Source organism: Galendromus occidentalis, unplaced genomic scaffold (genome assembly GCF_000255335.2).
Source record: "Galendromus occidentalis unplaced genomic scaffold, Mocc_1.1 scf7180000077427, whole genome shotgun sequence".
Taxonomy (NCBI): Eukaryota; Metazoa; Arthropoda; class Arachnida; order Mesostigmata; family Phytoseiidae; genus Galendromus; species Galendromus occidentalis.
Window position 1 is genome coordinate 280,360 of NW_003805415.1, and position 18,351 is coordinate 298,710.

The window sequence follows — 18,351 nt, forward strand, 5'->3', positions numbered from 1 at the left end:
CCTCGCGCGAATTCCGGACAGTTTCGAAATCCTATACTCATCCGGAGAGCCAACGAATGAATTTGGTGACACAGCGGGTGATTCAGGAATCGACCAGAACCGTAATGATTCAGCTTGCTGTTCGTAGAGCTGGTCCGTGCCGGATGAAAAGCCGTTGGCTCTTGCGTCTCCCAAGTTTTTTCTCATCTATCATCCCTCAAGGGAAAAAAACTCTGGTTGAATTCGAACATTTTATTCAGAGCGACCGCTCCAGCGTTTCATCGCAGGGTGGTGGTGATCGAGCGCGCACCGGCTTCGACCACAAAAGATTTGCCATCATTGTCTTTGATCAGCACTTTCTTCGCTGAATTGTTCTTGTTCAATATAATCGTCGCTCTGAGCTTATCGGGCCGGAGGAAAGTCACGGCAGTCAATCCACTTTGGTAGCCCACGAGGGTATCGTCCAATCGAACCTGGAATCGGAGGATCGATACTGCCAGCTGCCAGATAACGCAGAAGCATTGACGGATCTATCAAGAGGGGCAATATTCTTGCGAGCGACGTGTCAAGGTCCACTTTTATGGCTCGGGAGGATTTTCCACCCATTCGACTCACCGATCCTCTGGGGAGGAACTTGCTGAAATGCGCCATTGCGTAATACATAGGCTGCTTGTAGAAGGTCTGAGTGTCCCTGTCCACGATGATTGGTGAATCGACGTAATTTCCGACCCAATTAGGACCTCCCTGAGTATCGAGGAACAAGTTCCAATCCACCCAACCATTGATATAGTGCCGGAGGTCGTCGAGGATGTGCTCAGCGTAGGACTCGGCTCGCTCCCAGCTCCCTGAAAATCGGAATGAGAATCTCTGTGTTCCCCGGTCGCGGAAAGGGATGTTAAAGGGAAAACGAAGATAAATCACTGAGTCTATGCCGAACAAGATTCTCACCCATGATCACGGCCGGAGCCGAGGCCTGATAACCTTCACAGGCCTCGGTGTATAGTAAGAACTTATCCGGATGGTTCCTATACGTGCTCTCCAGAACTGACGCGCTCGTCAAATTATCTTTGTACCAATGGACCGCGACTCCTGCCGCATACGAATTCGCCTCGGCGTCGTTGAATATAGCGTTTGCCCAATAAGGCAGAACAACCCGATCGTCGTCTAGAATCATGATTTTTATCGAACTCCCGGCGGCCTTGAACAAGGCGGGACCGAGATCTTTCTTCAGGAATTCACGTTCAGTGTAGGGTGTCATGGCCATTGTTTGCCACTTCCAAGGGAGGAAACCTGTCGTCGGCTCGTTTTGCAAGGTGAATCCCCACATTGTGAGCCCATGATCTCTGTAAGCTTCGTAAAACTTCACGAAGTAGTTTGCCCAAGTCTGATAGTATCGACCTCCAGGAGAACCTTTCAGACCTCCTCGACCGATCGTTTTCCCGTTCGTTTTCATCCAAGCGGGAGCGGACCATGGAGATCCGTAGAGGAATATTTCTTCTTCGCTGAGGCTCTTCGCGAATCGGATCATAGGAATTTTCAATTGGAGATCTTCCTGAGCGAGCGCGAATTTCCTGAGCTCGAAGTCTCCTGCCGAATCGTCGTACGTATAGTCTCTCGTTGAAAAGTCACAACCGCCCATCGGAACTCGACCGATGTTGTACTCCAAGCCCTCCGGACTATAATAAGAGGTCAGTAGCCGTCTCTGGAGATTCGGGCTCAGCGAAGCCCAGTTTACCCCAGCGGAATCGGTAAAAGCACCTCCGAAACCTATGATCTCTTGGAGCGTTTTGCTCTGTACGCTCACTGTGAGATCCATGTCATCGCCCGGGGCGTGGTGGAGGAACTCCGCTGTTCTCCTTTGGAATCGCTCACCAGCCATCGAGCTTCCGTATATCGTGATTTTTCCATATTCCGCTCTTACTTGGCCGATATCGTCGCAATGGGTTGAATTGCACAGGCAGACAACGGAAGAGCTGCCAAACTCCTTCGAAAAGCAGGTTTCACTCCTCACACAGATCACGAGCGACGAGAGCACCACGGCAAAGCATCTCCGACGCATTTTCAGCTGTGCTCGCAAGCGATACGGGATCGCTACGTCCGTATACTAGTTGTTGAGTGGGCCGGCGCGTTTGGAGTTGACGCTCCTCCAATCGAACGGATTGGGAGGCCCGTCTTAGAGATCGGGCTGCGACATCAGCGAGACGAGAGCTTATCGTTCGCAGACGAAATCCATTGAGACTTTCCACCGCGGGACATCCCGACCCATGACACTCATGAGCTAAAGCGTGAAAGCTCCTTTTCTGACGTCAGACGGCCGAAGCTCCGCGATATCGGTGCCACCACCGAGAAATGAGCACAGCTACTAGCGGACTCTCAATCACGATCGCTGATCGACTTCGATTCCCATCGATTCCCTCGGCGGATAGCAACGCCCGGGCTCCGGAGGATCTGATCCCGCTAATTTTCCTGCTGATCTGATGGCAACATCAGCTGGAATATCCATATCCTGTGACCTCCGAAAGCTTTGCGTCAGCTCTCCGAGTGGTATCCTTTTGACGCGGAGAAAATTGCTTGATTCTTCTTCGGGTCCTCACTAATTCTCAGTGGCTGTTCTCGTATGTCTCTATCGCCAACTCTGAGATTCCCCGAGAAGAGACGGGCAGTTATTCCAAAACGAAGCATCCATGCCATCGTTGGGATCTCTCGCATAAGTTCTGCGTCTCTTCTGTGAAAACTCTAAACCGAACTGCCGAGCACTCACGAGCTCGTCACCGGGGAGACAGAGCTTTCTAAAGGTCCTCAAGCGCCGCCTCATCAGGGAATCGAGTCGGAACAAACATTTCTGGGAGAATTTTATTCTTCATCGCAAAGGGCCTCGGGTTTTATCGCAGAGTCGTTATAATGGACCTTGCACCCGCCTCGATCATAAAAGATTTCCCGTCACTGTCTTTGATGAGAACTTTCTTTGCTGAATCGTTCTGATTTAATACGATTGTCGCTTTCAGCTTATCGGGTCGGAGGAAAGTCACAACACTTAGCTTCCTCTTGGAGCCGACGAGTGTATCGTCTAATCGGACCTGGAATAGAGCGAGTCGGTGACATAAGCGGTTCGAACGATAGGATTGACAGACCTCTCAGTGAGCCAATCTGTTCCACAACGTCAAGCTCCGTTCTCACAGCTCCCTGTTGACAAGCCATTGTTTCTGATGCGACTTACTGATCCTCTTGGGAGAAATTTGCTGAAGTGTGCCAGTGCGTAATACATCGGCTGCTTGTAGAATGCCTGAGCACTCTCATCCACGATTATGGGCGAATCTACGAAATTCTTCACCCAGTTCGGGCCCCCCTGGGTATTGAGGAACAAGTTCCAGTCGACCCAGCCGCTCACGAAGTGCCGGAGGTCATCGATGATATTTTGAGCGTACGACTCCGCTCGCTCCCAACTCCCTGGGAAACCGGAATGTCGATTATTCTCTGCCTTTGATCGGTGATAAATGTACCTCACCACACCCGGCCTGGGGGAATGATACCTACAATGAAAATATCTTCGAATCGCTACCTCGCGGAATTCTCACCCAGGATCACAGCAGTGGCGAAGGGTTGAAAACCTTCGCAGGCCTCGGTGTTGAGGATGAACTTGTCCGGATGGTTCCTATGCGTGCTCTCCAGAGCCGATGCGCTCCTCAAGTTGTCCTGGTACCAATGTACCCCAACCCCAGCCGCGTACGAATTCGCCTCAGCATCGCCGAATATGACGTTTGCCCACCAGGGCAAGACTACGCGGTTATCGTCAAGAACCATGATTTTGATGGAATGGTTGGTGGCCTTGAAGAGTGCGGGACCGAGATTTTTCTTCAAGAAGTCCCGTTCGGTGTAGGGGCTCATCGCCATGGTTTGCCATTTCCAGGGGATGTAGCCTGTTGTCGGCTCATTTTGCATAGTGAAGCCCCACATCTCGACTCCGCGGTCTCTGTAAGCCTCGTAGAACTTGACGAAATACTTTGCCCACGTCTCATAGTATTGGTCGCCCGGGAACCCCTTGAGACCTCCCATACCGAAAGTTTTTCCGTTCGTCTTCATCCAAGCGGGCGCGGACCACGGTGATCCATAAAAATAAATTTCTTCTTCACTGACGCTCTTCGCGAATTGGATCATCGGGATTTTCAGCTCGATATCTTCCTGAGCGAGCGCGAAGTTCTTGAGCTCGAAATCTCCTTCTGTATCGTCGTACGTATAGTCCCTCGTTGAAAAATCACAACCGCCCATAGGGACTCGTCCAATGTTGTATTCCAAGCCCTCTGGGCTATAATAGGAAGTTATCAGCCGTTTCTGGAGATCCGGAGACAGCGAAGCCCAATTGACCCCAGCGGAATCAGTGAAAGCACCTCCGAAACCTATGATCTCCTGGAGTGTTCCACTCAGTACGTTCACCGTGAGATCAATGTCGGCTCTCGGGGCATCTTCGAGAAAGTCCGCCGTACTCCTCTGGAAGCGCTCACCCGTCATTGAGCTCTCGTAAAATGTTATCCTGCCATGTTCCGCTGTCACTGGACCGATATCACTACAATTCGTCGGGTTGCATACACAGACCACAGACGATCCACCAAAACTCTTCGTGTAACAGATTTCACTTAACACACAGATGAGACCGGAGAAGAGGACTACGGCTACGGCCTGTCGACGCATTTTCGGTTTTGCCTGCCACTGGCTCGGGATCGTCGGGACGAAGTCTCACCGGTCGGTGGACAGCGCGCTTTTTAGAGAGGCCGCCATAACCAGAGGGATTGGGAGACCGGTCATGGTGATCGGTCTCTATCTGTGACACGAGTGCTAAGCCGTCGCTTGCGAGAGCCTCCCGTCGTTCAGCTGATATCACCGACGACAAGAGGTCTCCACACATCAGCTGTTCAGGTGGATCGGCGATCGTTCACCCCAGAGAGGCAGCACCAGAATACCGTCGCTCGGCCGCACGTTCGCCTCGGATTTTTGGTACGAATTTCGATTTCCGGCCGCTTGTCGCCGTGATTCATCGCCGAGCGACATGCTCGGTTTTCGTGGATTCCGAAAAAGACAACGATGCCGCCTAAAGCAATCTGAAACTCGCAATGCCCTTCGAAACCACATGGAACCTGTAATGAGATCTTCCTGCGGCTAGAGGCTTGCGGATCTCCTTCCTCGGTGCTCGACTCTGATTATTTCGAGTTTAAACGCTCGAACTACCCTTCCTCAAATCTGATAACCCGCGAAGGGGGCGCGACAAGCCTCCCTCCCACCTCCAGACTAGCCTTTCCTGAAGTTCTCAATGAAACGTCCCGTATCCGAAGAGATCTCATTTACAGCTTCTCCATCTTCCATCGAGGCCTAGAAGTCATTACGAGCTTCGAGAAAGAACAGGGAAACGTCGAGCTCTAATGGGAGAGCGCCATTTTTCGTGCAATTCGCCGAATAGCGGCGAGTTGCCACTGGAGGGATCTGGAGGAGAAAAGCTTGTATAATGATTTCATCGTCTTGCTCCTTCTCCGAGCAGAGCAGATCTCTTGAGACGGATACATCACCTGGACCCGCGAGCTCGATTAGAAACGAGTGACTAGATGTACCTTCACCTGGATTGGATGTCTTCACGTCTGAGCTCTCCCGCTTTCTTGTGATCCGACACACTGGCGTCCCATCAAGATGCCTAGGGTTTCAAGGCTTCCCGAAAAATTCGGTTCGACGCTCTTGGGTTCTTACGGTCTTGAATAAGATTCAAGATTTTTGTGTCGCTTTCTTGGTCGATTCACCGGGGGAACACTTACACCCTACTACATACACCGGGTGGCCACCACACATACCGGCTCGGAATCCACTCATCCGATTGAATGGATGCCCAGGGATACGGCAGTTCCAATGGAGCCGCAGGCGAAGATGACATCCGTCCACGATTCCTGAGACTCCGGCTCGATGGGAACTGATAGGTGGAATCAGCCTGGATCAGCTGTTAGGTCCTCGAAGCTCGCTGCAAAGCTTCCTCGAGAATGATTCCCGAGTCCCGAAACTTCTCCGTCGTAGGGCTACGGGCTCGGATTGTGAGACGGCGCGAAATAGTTTTGGAACCTCAACTCGCCTGGGCCGAAGTGGATGGGCCCGCGGTATGCAATGAGGTGGACCAACGCATCAGGACAGGAACCCTGGTGTTGACGGCCCTGAATACTAGCGGTGACAACAGAGTGATGTGGTGTCAATTCGACGAAGTACATATATTCGGGCGTTTCGGTAGTCCCGTTGCGGACCGCAATGTCTTGTGGGAGACGATTGAAATAGAAAGGTATCTGAGAAATAAAGATGATACTTTATTGCAGTTTTTGTACAGGGTAGGGTTAACTTAGCGGCCTCACGCCCAGCGCGCCGCCACCTGAGGGTGTAGACAATGGTTGTATTGATCAAGTCCAGGTGTTTAAAATCGAAATCGAACTGTTGACAAATATCACATCGAGAGGGCTGCCGATCCCCAACCAGCGAGCGAAGTTCTCTTATCAACGTGAATCTCTCTCTCTTAATCATCATGTTGGGCTTTCTAGGGGGCTATCATAGCGTCGATGGGAGATTCTACTGATTATTCTCCAGCCGAATCCTCTATTGCGTGCTTCAGGTCGTCAGATATAATCCCGAGCCAGACGCTTGGATCACTGTGCCGATTAGTGGATAAGGTAGTGCCAACTACTTGTGACCTCTCGATACTACGTCCAAACATATTCAAACGATCGTGGGATGCGATCTACGGTTTCGAGCCATCCCCTGGAGCTCAAAGTGCTCATTGGCACCGTTGTTTGAGGGTGTGTTTTCTGAAAACTCACGAACACGTACAGTTTTTGACACTAAGGCTTCTCGTCGCTACGCAAGCAACTACGAGTCCCGACTAATACTCATGCGAATATCAATTTACGGTGACCACAAAACTCCGTCTAGGTTCTCCAACGGGATATTCCTCCGCTCCCGAATCGGACACGTTTTGTGCTATTCACGGTTCACGGTTCTTTCGTGAGCGATCAATTAGGAGCAGTCACGTCCCTTCCGAAATTTCCAGCAATTTCAGATGACGTTCAGACGTTTCCGAAGATGAGATTCGAGAGCCACCGACCTTACACACCATAGTTTACAGGAAGTGAACAGTCTCGAGTATTCTCGACGTTCCTTATCGATTGAGTCACATCGACGTGTTGGCCGTCTCGGGCGAAATCTGATGCACCGGCGTCTGCGACGTCATTTTTTGATTCTGATGCACGGCAGCGAGCTCATGCTTGACTGCAGCCGCTACGGTGTGATGACTTTCTTTCGCGGCAGCCATCAGAGCGGCCGATGCCTCGCGTCCGTGATTGAGTTTCCTCGATATGATCCGAACCGCCGAAAAACGGGCTCGTTTGTAGGCAGCCAGCACACCCACGCCGAGGACCCGTAAACATACGTATTGGATCAAGGCGGCCAAGCCGACCGAGAGAGATCTCAGCGCAATGTGGGTGTATAGTTTGACAACAAGTATCGCGGCGGTCGCCGAACAGCCCATCAAGGCGACGACGAAACAAGTCTGCATCCAATTCACCGTCGAAAGTCCGGACGGCAGCCACACCCCTCCACGCTCCAGAACGTACTCTTCGTTGCACACCTTGCAGCGGCTGCATTGGGAACTGCCAGCGCTCTCTACGAGCCAAGTCTTCAAACAATCGTGATGAACGACTGAGACGTCTCCGCGGCAATTGCACGGTCTGATGAGGGGCCCGGCGTTCTCGCGTTCGCTATCGTAGCAGATGAAGCATTCCGGAGGTCCCAAACGCTCGACGGATCCGAGATCTGTAACGACAATTTTTCTTTAGCTTAATTGGGGGGGGGAGATAGAGAGAGGAGGATAACTATGAATCGATTTCAGTGAGTCTGACTCTGCAGCACTCGATCGCGTACCATTAAATCGTGAGAGCTCTTCGTAGACATTGGTCTGCGGAGGTTTCCTCATGAGGAGTTTCTTGGGGTTCAGGATCCAGAGCTGTTGCGGTTGGACGCAATTCCACAAGACGCAAGGGAACCACAGCGCCAATCCTATTTCGATGACTCGGAACGAGACTTCGTAAAAGTTCCGTGACACCAGCGGCACGTGGTCTTTCCACAGAGGACCAGAAATGTCCGACAAGATAAATAAAGCCGTAACCAGGGTAAGGGTGGCGTAAGTGACCAAACCGACACGACTTTGGTGAAGTTGAGATCTGCAAAATAATTTCGTTAGTGGAGGGCTCGTTCATGTGTATTCGACCCTCGTGAGCTGTACCAATGAATTCAATTTATCCTCCGGACTTCCTGGCAATTCCTTCTTTGATCATTGTGGAAATTATCTTGGAAAAAAAATCGATGAGGAAATAATTTTCAATGCGAACCTGTCAGGGACGTGATTCCCGAGTGAATGAGGCCCCATGTTCGAGAGGAATGCTCCTCGGACCTTCACAAATACTTCCACACCATAAATGAGGAAAACCACCACCACAAGCACCATCAGAATGGCGAACGAGCCGTTGAAGATTCGGAATAACAGGAGCCGCTCATCCTCTCGGTAGCCTGCGGGTGAAAACCTCTCGGATAAGCAAGCGGCTCTCCGCTGAAATCCCGTCGTTTTCCAAGAATGGATTTAGTCCGCGGTCGAAATCTCGTAAGCTGATCAATGGCCCAGCACCTCGTCGGACTCACCGGAGAGATGGGATGATATCATCTCCAGAATAAGAAGCGAGTACGACACAAAGTTGAACACCAAGAATCCGAGAAGAGACTTCGATAGGAAACCGGGTGGGTCGATCCGGGCTTCTCGCACATGGAAAATCTCCGCCCACAGACAGACGATGATGGACGAACCTGAAATCACGACATACAATGCATGGTGTAGCTTTTCCCTAGTTCAAACGCCTTCCGTTGCGGAACTTCTGAGGATCCATCCGAGATCTTGAAGAGGATCGGCTTCAAGCCATGCCTCACAGAGTTTCCAAGCCAGGCGGAAACGTGGTCCACTAACCCAAGCTACGCAGTCTACGTGTTGCTTCCACGAGAGCACGGAAGACCGCCGAAATAAGTGGACGGGCTGCTATAAAGGTTAATGGACTTGGCGTGACAGAATCTAAGCTATGAGAGGTCACCGAGCGTCCATGGAAAAAGTGTTACAAGGAGCTCTATGATCTCGAGGGAGGAGAGCAGACTCCCGCCGTGTCCTTTATTCTCCGGTCGGCTATGTGTCCATCGGAAGGATCAGACGTGACATTTGCAAAAGTTAAGTATCCTCATCGAGTGCCGCTCTCCGGGGAGAGTCGCCCCAGAGCAGTCTAAATGAAATGATCTCTCTGTGGATTCCACCTAGCTACATATCGCACTTAAGTTCTCACCGGTCAATAGGAGGGGATAGTACGCTGTCAGGAGACTCTTGGCCCATTGCAGCTCAGAGTTGTCAGGGCTCGAGTAGTAGAATCCACGGAGAGCCGTCGCCACGCAAATCAATCCGTAGAGAGCCTTCTGCGTGGTGAGTCTCAAGGCCTTTGGCAGCGAATGCTTGTGCCGTTGGAATTCGCATCGGATGCAGATCACCAATTGCACAAAACTGATGGCGCAAATGGTGTAGAAAATGGTCGAAAACGCGATGTAAAATGATAGGTTGTGCTCTTGACAACGGCCTCCAGCAAACTCCACCTTGCAGTAACACACGCCCTGTCGACATTCTCCGTTACCGCCACAGCCCCCTGAACAGGACGACGAGTTGCTGGAGAGCATGCCCGGCGAGGTATACGCGGAACCTGCTAGAGGAAAAGATCATGAGTCTCGATGCTGGTGTCTAGGGAGAGTCTCGACCTACGGATCATTCTTCTTCTTTCTCGATACGAGGACGGCGCGGCGGCTCCGATATTGCCAAAAGGAACGTGATTCGATATCTCATGGAAATTCGAAGAGAGAAGAGCTGCTCAATCAGTGCCGCAGACCCAAGAAGGGAGCTGTGCAAGAGCTCTTCGAACTTGTATAAGCTGAGAAGATAAGACTGGAGAAGCCGTTCGCCGGAGACTCCTACATTAAGATTCCGATAGTTTTTTTTGGAAGCCGATTTCGTGATTCCTTTTCTTTAGCGCCACACCGACGAGAAACATTAACATTGACCCCGAACCCCGAGTCAATCACGAGAACGAACCGCTCGACAGCTCGAGAGAACGGAGTGCACTCTGGCGGATAAAAATAGCAAGGTCTCCGACGAATATCGACGTCCTTCAACGCAAGATCCTAAATTTGGAGCTTTGTCGCTCGAAATTTTTCTGGACTCCACCCATCGAAGAGCGTAATATCACTGACCGTATGCGAGCAGATGTCTCCCGAGAACGTTGAGCAGAGCTTGCTGGGGAGTCGTTTGCTGTTTTTGAGGGAAATCGTATCCTTCATTGAGGCAACATCCCCCTTCCGAGCCAGCGGAAGAACCAGACGCCGGAACGTCTGTAGAATTCTGTCCGATCGTCCTGAAGTCACTCGAGATGCCAGAAAATCCCCAGCGGGCGATTCCGATTTGCTGCATTTTCAGAGCTTCGATCCGTCGGGAGAAGATCGACGCGACACACCGTCTCGATTTCCACGTTCGCCTGCGAAGAAATGCTTTGTATATGTATCGTGTTGTCTGGTGGATTCGCAAGACCTGTGAGGCACTGCGTGTCGAGCTAGGTTTCCCAGACAGGCAATTTTTTTTCCGAGACCTCTTTTCGGATACTCTTTCAAGGACTCAGAGCAGATCAGAGCTGTCATGATCCTCGACTTTTGCGAAATCTCTGCGCCATCCACCGAGATAATCGGGAATTCCCATTCCCGATCGCCCCCAGAATACTGATTAAAACAATCGGCGGGAAAACAGCACAGGTCGGAGAATCTCGGCTTAGGTAGAGTGCACAATCTGACTTATTCCTTTCCAAATCGCTGATGATATAGACCTTTGCCGTCGTCTGACTCGACGTCGGAGCTCGGGTCGCGGACACCGGATTGCTAATCTGCTCCGCCACCATTCTCCACGAGTACGGTTATTGCCTGCGGCGACCCGAAGATACCCCGTGCCGCTCTAATCAGCGATTGGTCGCGCTGAACCTCGCCTGCCAATGCTGAGCAGAGACAGGATCCCGAAATTAAATGTCATCAACGTCGGCAAGCTAGACTCCGAGATAGGATCTACTACAACCCGAGCTGGATCGTCAATGATGGAGCGAGGCCCGATTTCTTCCGCGCGCTGTCGCATGCTTATTCCCTACTATCCATCCAGACTTGACATTTCGCCTTCGATCGGAATCGCAGGGGAGCGATTCCATCAGACTACGTGACACCTCCTGATTACTGTTAGAAAAAAGAATAAATAGGGAGTGTGCCAGCAACCACCCCGACCGTCGATCTGGTGGATCTTCGCGGACGCTGCAATATTGGATCGCAATACATATTTAACGATATCACCACTCCGCGGCTCGTGACCGATCGAGAGTGAAAGTGCTCTGTGTCAGAAGGAGCGTTCCGCGGTCACTGTTGCTGTGGTCTCCGAGAACGCTCGGTACCCGAGAATAGAGATGGGTCTGATTGGCTACGACGTGCATTGAAACAAATCCATCAGCAGAGCTACATAGCTGAAAGACGAAGGCCTAGTCCGAGCTTGACCTGCCTCTTCTGTAAGCATACGGCAACTGATATCACCCCGATATCCGGGGATGTCATACCTATTCGACCAAGGCACCGCACCGCAGTAAGGCTTGCAAGACTCAGCAGGGGGGTCAACGTATTGCTAAAATTGATGATCGAGTCATGATACTCAGCGCCTCTGAGGACCATGAATTCCAAGCCCCGATCAGATTCTGCATGGGGTCCATTCTCGATCGGGGCATTCCAGAGGATATGCAAGCTCGAGCAAATCGGAAAACTATGAAATTTTCCCTTTGAGAAACTTGCAGAGAAGATCAAATTTGAGCATGTCGTTCGCCGATTTCCGCCTGCTTCAGGGAAAACGATCTCATGGATCAGTCTATAGCCGCTCGAGAAGTTCGGGAGGATACGATAGCGGGCACCAGTGCAACGATCAGTAGAATGCTCACCGTCGCTTTCGAGAGTAGCTCTTCCTCGGCCCCCGATTATCTCTATCACTGGGACGACTACCTTGTTAGAGGAGAATGATCACACGGCGGATTCCCCGTATTATGCACCTCTAACGGATCGGACAAAACATGATACCAGAACGCCTTCGAGTTACGTGGACCACAGCGTCTCCAACCAGCTCTCACGGAGTATGCGACGGTTATTCGCTGCGAGCGAGTACGACGACCAGAAGTCTGCTCGAAAAAGGCTGAGCGTTTCAATGGAGACAAGTTTCTACCTTCCATTGGCCTTGTAGAAGGGCTAAAGTCGCTGCAATCGAGCGACTTCTCTGTACACTGGAAGCCTCTAATTCTGAAATCTAGATCGGGATTGATAGGATTCGCCAGTCGCCGCTATTCGGTAGCCAGAGAGCTCAGCTGATTCTTGATCGCAGAACAACAGATGTGGCGGGAGCTATTCCACTCGAAAACAAGCCGTTAAATCACAGATTTTCCAAGGTTCACCGTCCATACTGGTGATAAGTCTTGCTACTGAGCTCCAACCGTCTAAGAAAGCTTGATTCATTGAGTTTCACGAATAGTGGGGTGGGGGAGAACATATTTTTTTGCAGAACGCATCGAATAATTACTGTCTGGCAGCAGAGCCACTCAGAACTGCCGGTCCGTCTGTCTGAAAACGCAACAGCAGTTCGCCGACCGAATAACAGAAAACCTCCGGAACATTGAGCTGTCCCGTCCCCTGAAGCACTTCAGAGATGAATAACCCGACGTCTCACCCATCCGCCGTAGTTTGCTCTGGGTTGGTCTGACCAGTCAGCTCGGTCTGGTTCAGTCCACTTCGCCATTTTTCAAACAACAGCGATGTTCTGCACCGACACAAGGCTCCTGGCAAGGGTACCTACACAGAGAATTTCAGTTCCTTGCGAATTCGACGGCATTCTCTCTCAGAATTCGAATTACCCTGCCACTCTGCGGAACGAGAGTCCTCGGAAGTTTCTCCCGAGAATTGACATTCAATTCGGGGGACGGAAGAGCATGAAGATCACCGAGTCTCGCGTGGCAAGGGATCGCATGTCGAGTAGAATTGACCCCGAACACCATTCCGTTTCGATACTCGCAGTTCATTCGCTCAGCATTTTGATGCGAGAATATCGAGCTCGGGACCGAGCGCGATCTCAACCTTGGCCGGAACCTCAGCTGCCCTTCCGGATCCGCTCCACGGCCTGCAGCCCTTCCTGAGGTCAAAACGTGGAGTGAACTTCACGCCATTTCGAAAACGCGAGTGAAGGTCACCAACAACAAGAGCCGAGTCGCGATAGGGAGCATCCTCTAACTGCGAGCGAGCGGAGAAAGTATCTCTGCGGCTCGAGACTACCGCTTCTCTCGAAATTCACCTTCTCTCTTCTCGAGATACATCTGACACGGTCGATTGCGTGGCATATCCCCTGTCGAAGGAATGTCAATCATGATTCAGTACACCATCAATTGACACCTCTACTACAACATTACTCAATCTCAGTCCGTCTTCGAGGCAAAACAAACAGCCAATGAAACTTCCGACCGTCAACGCTTGATACGACATTCCTGCCTATGTGCGACAGCCAATCAGCGCAACTCACAGCTCATGAGGAGTCTCTAGTGGAGGCGTCGAGTTGCGTCACATGAAGTCCGGAGATCACGAAGACGACTCGAAGGAACCACAGCTTCGTTTCGATGGAAGACCGCCACAGCCAACTCAGTCAGACAACACTAACCGTAGGAGCAGCAGCAGGGAACACCATCACTGCGGCCGCCGCTTGCCCACAACAGTCGTAACATTCGCGCAGGCGCGACCCCAAGGAGAGAACATCTTGGCGGCAAATTCGAAAGTTCCTCCTCACTGTCAGCTGTTCGGGGGAGTCTTTGACGTCTTCGAGCTCCTTCCTCCACTCCTACATAAATCTGATCGAAGTTCGAGGGTGACGTAGCCCCACCGAGATTCCGATAATCCAGCGAGAGCGGAAATCTTGTTTTAGCGGGTCTATAGAAGATGATACATATTTGCAGCGCGAATATGTGTCAAATGCTATCTGATGAACGGTGGGCTCCCTGATCTGACATCAGGAATAGGCATCTCATATGGATGACATCAGTCCCGAAGAATTGGTAGAGGGGAGATTCGTGTAATCAAAGCAGGGAATCGGGAGCGCGGAAGCATTTGCTCGTTGATCGAGCCGCCAATCGAGCTGTCTGGATAGCATGGCAGGACGCCGGAACGGTGCCAAACAGCCGACAGACAGATCTCACGACTGATTCGAGGGCTCACCACAGACCTAGAGAGGGTTCAATTTCCTCTCGTTTGCAGCTCCTCAATCGTTGACACATCGAAGAGACCATTGAGGATTTGGAGGGTAAGCTGAATGAAATAATCCAGAAGGGTCCCCAAGACAAGGTAGGGGTCCAGCCAGAAATCGAAAAAGCGTTCTCCGGGCTCAAGAAGTGGATTATCGTTGAATTTCTCTCGATGCGAGCTTTCGAGGATGCCCGGCGCTATATCAGGAAGGGGAGGGAGTTTTTTTCTCTATCGAGTCCACGGTACGCTCTCATCGATGAAAGATATCTTGACCAATACCGGGGCATTTCGGATTCATTAGAAGGAGCGCGAGCGCCCTCTGAGTCGGGTATCCTCGGGGCATGACTGACTGCAACGGCTCTCTTCGAAGGTCCAGTACTCGATTGGAAGCGGTTCCTCGGCGGAAGAAATGCCCTTTTGGCAGAAACTTGGCGGAGTGTCGTGTGTATCAGTTTCCTTCAGTCGGATGCCTGATTGACCGATTGATTGATTTTAGCCGACCCGGTCTCGGGGAAACTTCCGCCGGAGCTCCAATGAGAACGGATCATTCGTTTTAAATATTAATCCACGGGACTCCATGATGGCTCGAGCTACTTGCTCCTAGCTATGATCTGCAATTCTTCAGAGCTTCGATATGCGAGTTCGACGGAGAGTCGACGAAGAAGGGCGATCGCCGCTGCAAGGACCCTCATTTTCTGAAGAAACTCGGGGCGAGACCCGGGGCGTGCTGTCGATCTACGAATTGATGATTCATCCTGGGGGCAGTAGGGGGTAAACGCGAACGATAGCGACGGTGCTGTCACGATTCTCCTCTATGTGTATTCCCCGTCTGATGAATGGCGATGAACTGGCGATGAGACCTGTCCAACTTGAGCAATCATTAGCCACGATCTTCGGGAAGCTCCTCAGCATGTTGCAGTATCGGAGAAATGTATCTTCAAAGATCGGTCGTCTGATCGACTGAGTGGGGTCTCTAGAGCAGGAGACAGACTCACCTAGCCTCGTTATATCGCAGGCACGAACACGGCGTGTCGCGATCACTTCTTCGTGATTCCGAAAATACCGAATTGTAGGCAATCACTTGCGCCGACTCGAAGCTGCGAAATAATAAGCGAATCGTTCATCTTCCGTATCAACATCAAGGTTCTGAGAGAATGGAACCTCACTACGTATCACCGATACCACCCGGACTATTGATGTTACACAAGAGGCTTTAGTCGTGGAGAATCTCAAAGATTATGGACATCTATGCATCTACGCTACATAGATAGGGATCGTAGCTCTCATAATCGATTTCATCTATGAATTGATGGACGCGCAGAGAAACCGATATCGTTGGAGACTCTGCGATCCCCGTGCTCCTGATGCTCGTAGATGCCAAGCTCTGCTCGTCAGGATGTCACAATTTAGGTATTTCAGGTTATTCAAAGAGTTTCGCAGTGTTTCTTAAACGCGATTACGCCCTCAAAGCGTTCGAGCTCCGGTCATTAGCCGTTTCGGACAGCTGATGCCCGGTCTTCAGCGACAGACTGCACCGGATTGACTTGATTAGGAAAAAGATCGGGGGTGCAAGTATGGAAGGACGCCTGACTCAGTATGGTCGCCAATGAATCGACTGAGCAAACATGTTTTCTCACGAGTGGGCTCCCTACCATCGAGTCGGGAAGTGGATACAGTTTGGTTCCCTAGGGATGTCCGGGAGTACATGTATGTATAATCGACCGGAGAGGAGAAAAATATTCTCTGGGATCCTCGGGAGTCCGGCGCACGGTGATGCCGTCAGAGCGGTCGTCCAGCGGGAAGGTTGTTCTCGTTCGCTCTGTTGGTTTCTCCGCCGCTTACAAGATCGACACCAGGTTCCTGTAGTGTGCAACATTCATTACACGCCGTGCCTAGCATGTTCCCTTACCTAATGGGGATATCATCAATGATTAGGCGACTATTGACCAGCGGGTCTCGAGCGAATGGTGGCCATAGTAGGTTCGGAAGCCAAAGATGGCATGCCGCGACTGCCCCATCGTGCTTCCAAAAATATTGGATTGCAACGAATCACTCGACGACGGAATTCTCCGCTTGGCAGGACTGTCAGTGAGTATCGACTCTCGCTCCTCCCTCTCATGTATCTTCACATTAGAGAACTTCGAGCTCATCCGATCCGAAAATAGTTGCAGCCCTATATCCGAATGGAAGACCTAGGGAACGGCTCAATGCGGCTCGATGGACCCATGGTGATCTTCATTGAAGCTATCGCTCGCTTCATGAAAGCTAAGTGAGGAACCTAGTCCCGAGATGTGTCTGCTCGACGCTCGCTAATGTAGGTAATAACCCAGTCTAAACTCTCTCCCATAGACCCGTGATCGTGAATGGAGTTGGCTCAGTCTACGGAGGCAAAGGAGAAGACGGGATGTACGATGGTGTTTTGGGATTGCTGCAGAGAGGGGTACCTTATCATGCTCCTTCCTTCGTATTCTTATTCCTCAATTACATCCGCTCCCGAGACCACCCTGTAGCTGCTTCCTGATGGTCTTATTCCAGAGAGCCGAGATGTTATGCGCTCCTTCGATACCGACCCCGGATCGAGTGATTGACTTCGACTACAACGCGCATTTCACATCACAAGGCATTCGACTCCTGACCCGGAAGCCTGATTCATACGTCGATCCATGGGGTTTTGTGAAGGTCTTCAAACCTGCGGTTTGGTGCTACCTCGCTCTGACGCTGGTGCTTCTCTCAGCATGTACCGCCATCCTCCATTGGATGGATTCGCTGGTTTCTTTCCATGAGGCCGACAAGAAGAGACGAGGCTTCGCAGGCTACATCTGGTTCTGGTACGCGCGTTTCTTCCCAATGCGTGAGTGCACCTCCTGTTGGAGAATCGAGTTTTCTTCAAATAACCTCGAAACCGACTTGGTTTTCTTCCCTTTCGGTCGTCAAGAATAAGCGCCAATGGTGGTCCTTTCCTTTACCGCCCAGCCGAAGTTTCACCTCCACGCCAATGGCTCCGCTGGTGTGCGGTATCTTTCATGCTCCCCACGAGCCTCTTTTTGGTCAGTTCGCTGGAAGCGGATCTCAAAAGCAGCTTGGTATTCAAGACGGAGCAGGACTACGTCAACAGCTATGAGGACTTGTTGCGCTTCAAAAACGTCAAAATATTTGCCGAGAAGGGCAATCTGCTATACGCGATGTTCACTCGTAGCGATCATCCTGTCCTGAAGAAATTGGCTCCAAGACTCGAAGCGCGCGACGGCTTCCTCTCACTGAGTCCAGGCTTCGAGAAGATCCTCGACGAAATCATCGATGGTGAAGGCGTTCTTGTCGCGTCCGATGAAATGGCTATGGGTGCCATTGTGAAATTGATGCGTCAGACAGGGACGTGCCCGAGAATTCAAATCAGCCACGGTGCCGCTATGCACCTGTCGGGCTATCTGGCGCTTGCGAAACACATGTCTTGGGAGATTCGAGAGAAGATACAGCACGTGTGAGTAAATGAAATTTGATATGAATCAAGGATGTCTCGATTGCCGTGAATACTGGGTTCCGAGCTAACGAGATTTGACATGAATGACCCATTTTTCTATCGTAGACGCTTGTGGATAGGCGAATCGTATATCTTCCATCAGAACATCAAGTGGAGATTGGAACCTTATTACCGATGCAGCTCCAAGACACTTGATGTCACCCTTGAGCCATTGGCCGCGGAGAACCTCGAAGGTGTGGGATATTTTTACGCAATCGGGATCGCTGTCTCTACCCTCGGTTTCGTCTACGAGACGATTGAGGCTCGGAGGAATCGATACAGTCGGAGGATTATTTTCCGCGCCTAGGATGTTCAATCGATACCAGCTAATGCTCCTCCTGGACATGGCAATCTCATCGTCTGATTGTTCGTTTTCTATAGATGTATCACTTCTCCACTGCTCCGCGTAGGATGGTCCTCTACTC

General features: G+C 51.2%; 4 protein-coding genes across 4 annotated transcripts; 1 reads left to right on the forward strand and 3 right to left on the reverse strand.

The window, feature by feature from the left end:
* Positions 1–211: 211 nt before the first annotated feature.
* On the reverse strand, positions 212–2,143 carry LOC100904803 (putative glucosylceramidase 3). The gene is made up of 3 exons (XM_029111258.1): positions 928–2,143; positions 595–824; positions 212–452 (listed from the first exon to the last, which is right to left on the reverse strand). Exons 1-3 carry the CDS (start codon positions 2,036–2,038, stop codon positions 258–260), a joined length of 1,536 nt encoding a protein of 511 aa, XP_028967091.1. The 5' UTR covers positions 2,039–2,143; the 3' UTR covers positions 212–257.
* A 675-nt stretch (positions 2,144–2,818) lies between these two features.
* LOC114828190 (putative glucosylceramidase 3) lies at positions 2,819–4,711 on the reverse strand. Its single transcript, XM_029111261.1, has 3 exons — positions 3,555–4,711; positions 3,197–3,426; positions 2,819–3,056 (listed from the first exon to the last, which is right to left on the reverse strand). The coding sequence occupies exons 1-3, from the start codon at positions 4,663–4,665 to the stop codon at positions 2,862–2,864; spliced, it is 1,536 nt and encodes a 511-aa protein (XP_028967094.1). The 5' UTR covers positions 4,666–4,711; the 3' UTR covers positions 2,819–2,861.
* A 1,591-nt stretch (positions 4,712–6,302) lies between these two features.
* Positions 6,303–13,884, reverse strand: LOC100904946 (uncharacterized). The gene is made up of 7 exons (XM_029111255.1): positions 13,697–13,884; positions 10,318–10,598; positions 9,369–9,776; positions 8,686–8,847; positions 8,379–8,556; positions 7,912–8,210; positions 6,303–7,803 (listed from the first exon to the last, which is right to left on the reverse strand). The coding sequence occupies exons 2-7, from the start codon at positions 10,532–10,534 to the stop codon at positions 7,163–7,165; spliced, it is 1,905 nt and encodes a 634-aa protein (XP_028967088.1). The 5' UTR covers positions 10,535–10,598; positions 13,697–13,884; the 3' UTR covers positions 6,303–7,162.
* A 2,520-nt stretch (positions 13,885–16,404) lies between these two features.
* Positions 16,405–18,233, forward strand: LOC108864164 (glutamate receptor ionotropic, delta-1-like). The gene is made up of 6 exons (XM_018639227.1): positions 16,405–16,497; positions 16,581–16,678; positions 16,759–16,849; positions 16,945–17,260; positions 17,383–17,887; positions 17,993–18,233. Exons 1-6 carry the CDS (start codon positions 16,405–16,407, stop codon positions 18,231–18,233), a joined length of 1,344 nt encoding a protein of 447 aa, XP_018494743.1.
* Positions 18,234–18,351: the final 118 nt, after the last annotated feature.